The following is a 4,016-nucleotide window of genomic DNA, read 5'->3' on the forward strand; positions in this document are numbered from 1 at the left end:
CAAGAGAGAGGAGGCTTTTGTTTGGGGGAAGGGGCTGCTATTCTCATTTTAGAACCCTACGAATTAGCACGACAACGACGAGCAACGATTTATGCAGAGATTATTGGTTATGCGACAACTGCTGATGCTCACCATATTACAGAGCCAGACCCTCAAGGAAAAGGTGCAGAATTAGCAGTTCGGCAAGCATTAGATTGCGCAGAAATTATGCCAAAAATGATCGACTATGTTAATGCTCATGCAACAGGGACAACCATTGGTGATCAAATTGAAATGGAGGTTTTACAACGTATTTTTCAAGAAAATAATCAACCATTTGTCTCAAGTACCAAAGGACAAACAGGACATCTTTTAGGGGCTGCCGGTGCCCTAGAAGCAATTATCACCTCTCTAACCATTCAGACAGGTATTCTTCCTGTAAACTTATTTGGTTCACAGCCCATAGAGACCTGCTCATTAAACCTTGTTCCAGAATCTTCCTTGCAAAAACCAGTACGCTACGCCCTTTCGAATTCTTTTGGATTTGGCGGTGTGAATACGGCACTTGTTTTTCGTCAGCCAGATCTAACGATTGATCATCGTTAAATAGTCACTGAAACTATTTCAGATCTATTGACAAATTAGGCCAACATTTATCTTTAGAAATTAGATTAAAAATCAACCTCACAAACTTGTCCTATTCCCAAAAAGAATAACTTAGTTGTAATAGCCTCAGGGGAGAGCCGGTACAGTTGTGCTATAGCCTGTTGATAAGCTGTCAGCTGCGGGCGATAGAGATCAATTTTTTCATGTAAAGTTGTTTCTGTTACAGCATCTGTCTTGAAATCAATGATTTCAGCTCTAGTGATTTGTGCCGAAGTTGAGCCAAGAATAAGGCGGTCAATTGTACCACTTAATACTGTTTTATTTAATAAGACCGCAAAACGTCGTTCAGTTTCAACAGAGATAGATAAATCTTGCCAACCTAAATGCGTTTGATAATAAGCCTGTTGAAAATGGTTTGCAATATCCTGCTGGCTAAAAGCTTGTTGTAAATAAATATGAATAGCTTTCGTATGATGAAATGAGTGTTTCGTAATAGGAGGAGATAGCCAAGTAAGTTGTTCCAAAGCCTTATGAACTTCATTCCCAAATTCATGTAGTGTTCTGTTATGGTTCTTAAATGAATCTGAGGCAAAGGGTTGTGACGTTTGCGTACCATTTGAGGGTTGTTTATGCTCAAGGCGCATAAGTGGTTTTTGAACAGATTCTTCTAAAGTTGGAAGCGATATTGATGGTTGTTGAGATGGTGTTATTGTCTGTTTAAGTTGATGGGGCCACTTAGAATCACCTATTGATAACGGCTCACCTTCCGGGTGCTGTTGTAAACATGTTGTCCGAATAATATTAGAAAAATGGTCAGGTTTACTTTTAGCATTCAAACAGATATATAGCTCATGCTTTGCCCGTGTAAGGGCAACATATAAAATAGAAAGCGATTCGTGAAAATCGCGATAATCATCTAGAAGAACAGCTTGCCTAATAGGCTCTGGAGCTACACGCAGTAGTGCCTTTGAAGGTCTTAGCATGAACCCTTCTAATTGAAGTTGTTGTTTCTGTCGATGTTCAATTAAAGTAACTGCTGGTGGGGCTTGTACCAGTTTTGTATCCAAATCAGGCAAAATGACAGCATCAAACTGTAACCCTTTTGCTTGATGGATTGTCATAACCTGTATCGCCTTGGCGGTAGAAACCAGATCATGATCGTTTTGTAAACGAACAAAACGTCCAAAATCGGAAACACGATGCCAAGGCTCTAGATCAAAGACTAAAGCATCTTTAGCTAGACGCTTTAAACAGCGTAAATGTTGATTAGAACAGGTGTTTCTCAGCTGTTCAATTAATGACGTCAAGAGCTTTCCGATACCGTGATGTGTTGAGAAATATCTCAGTTCAAAAGCAATTTCTGTTCTTGAGCTCTTAGATGTTGTGCCTAAAAAACGGTGTAAAGCTGGAAGCAATAATGAGTGTTCCAAAAGATACCAAGATGCTTGGTCTGTTGGATGGTCTGCAACATGAAAAAGAGCAATGAGTACAGCGATTAGTCGATCATCCCTTTGGCCTTGACGGAACGCTTCTTGTAATGCCAAAACACTACGGTTACTACGCGTAAGTATGCCAATAGAAAGATTAGAATTAAGTTCTAAAAGGCTATCAGCACGCTGTACGGCTAGTTCAAATCGTAGCTCATTATCATCATCTTGTTGCTCGACTGTTTCAATACAAACATAGCCAGGTTTTAGCTCAGCAGCTTCATGTTTCGGATAGCTCTGTTGCCAGGCTGTAGCAGCAAGCATAAAAGCCTCTTGTTTTCGTTGAGCATGGTCATCTTGGGTGCTTGGGTCAATCAAAGAAACTAGATGTAAATTTTGAAAAATACAGTTGACAGTATCTAAGATAATTTGTGAAGAACGAAAGCTACGTGATTTTGTCGATTCTTGCACCGCATAAGTCTGAGCAATAACATCAAAAAGCTCATGGCTTCCACCACGCCAACGATAGATTGCTTGTTTTGTATCACCGACCAAAAAAGCACTTCTTGTACCATCAGCAGTTGCAAAAATTTCATCAAGAATAGGCTGCAATATTGACCATTGGGCATAAGATGTATCTTGAAATTCATCAATAAGAACATGATGTATGAAACCATCAAGGCGATAAAATAGGTCCTGAAGTGGCATTTGTCCAAGAGACTGAATCGCCCGTGTAATATCACCAAAATTGACAACACCATATCGCAAACGTTGTAAACGGTAAGATGTTACAAATGTCGTTAGTAAAAAAGCCGCTGCGCTATTTTTAGCACTATGGCGTGAGCCTAAGGCTCTAAATGTCAATGTCGAGATTTCTTGTAAAAGCTCTATGAGCTGATCAGGGATAGGCCGATTATAAAATGTTTTTTCCGGTTGTAAACTATTTGGTAAAAGCCCTTTTTGCGTTAGTTGCTCCCATTCTCGTTGAGTTAACATTTGGATAAGTTGTTTGACAGCCTTGTCAAAACGTTTATCTATCTTTCCTGTTTTGGTGCGAGGTAAAACGACATTTTCTAACGCCGTAATCAATGTCACAATATCGGTTTCTGTAGGTTCAGTGAGAGTTGAAGGAAACCAATGCCAAGCATTGTCATGGTTAGCTTTTTCTAGTCGTGGTAAGTGATCACGTAACGTTTGTACAACATCAAGAACTTTGTTCATCACAGGCCGTTTTGCTTTACGTTCATTCAGTTCTGCCAACGCGATTAATGTTTGCTCTAAGGGCGCTGTATTTAATAGATGGTCAATGGTTTCTAGTTCAATATTGGCCAGCTTCGTGGTTTCACCAATACGCCAACCAGCTGGTAAATCCAAATCCCAATGAAAGCCCGAAGCAATACGTGCAAAAAAACTGTCTATCGTTCCAATTTGTAAACGACCAAGATAATTACGAAGCATCAGAATCGTTTGGTCAAGTTGTGTTGATGTGATTTTACGTCCAACAGCATCACTCAAAACCTGACGACCATCAGGATTAAGTTTAGCGTTAGCTAGCCGTTCTAATAGACGTTGAGTAATCTCAAAAGCAGCTTTACGTGTAAATGTTGTCACAAGTAACGTATCTGGCTGAATACCTTGTAGTAATAAATCTAAAATACGTGTTGTGAGTTCATACGTTTTTCCTGTGCCAGCAGAAGCACGAATTAAATGGTGTACTGAGTTTAATGTTTCTGGCATCGTGTTATTTTTTTCGGCGTAAGGCTAAAAATTCAGGGTATGCTGCAATAATTGATAGCGTCCTTGGCTGATCAGGAAAATGTCCAGCTAAGATTTGTTCTGTAATACGACAAGCTTGTTGAACTGCTTGTTCAATCAAGGCGTCGTCCCAGGGGGTTAATGGTTTATACTGACCTGGCAGACCTGCTGCACGTTTAAACGTAACCGGTCCTTCGTTATCAAGACAGACATAACCCGTCAAAATATCGGCTGTTAGCTCTTCTTGTC

General features: G+C 40.0%; 2 protein-coding genes across 2 annotated transcripts; one reads left to right on the forward strand and one right to left on the reverse strand.

Annotated features, from left to right (window-relative positions):
* Positions 1–52: 52 nt before the first annotated feature.
* Positions 53–585, forward strand: LOC132564825 (uncharacterized; the record flags this gene model as incomplete). Its single annotated transcript, XM_060229449.1, has 1 exon — positions 53–585. A coding segment is annotated over one exon (533 nt), but the record flags the coding sequence as incomplete, so codon positions are not given.
* A 65-nt stretch (positions 586–650) lies between these two features.
* On the reverse strand, positions 651–3,749 carry LOC132564826 (ATP-dependent helicase/nuclease subunit A-like). Its single transcript, XM_060229450.1, has one exon. It carries the CDS (start codon positions 3,747–3,749, stop codon positions 651–653), a length of 3,099 nt encoding a protein of 1,032 aa, XP_060085433.1.
* Between the last annotated feature and the right edge of the window lie 267 nt (positions 3,750–4,016).

Source organism: Ylistrum balloti, unplaced genomic scaffold (genome assembly GCF_031769215.1).
Source record: "Ylistrum balloti isolate Yb309-2 unplaced genomic scaffold, AGI_CSIRO_Ybal_v1 Utg372918, whole genome shotgun sequence".
NCBI classification, from domain to species: Eukaryota; Metazoa; Mollusca; class Bivalvia; order Pectinida; family Pectinidae; genus Ylistrum; species Ylistrum balloti.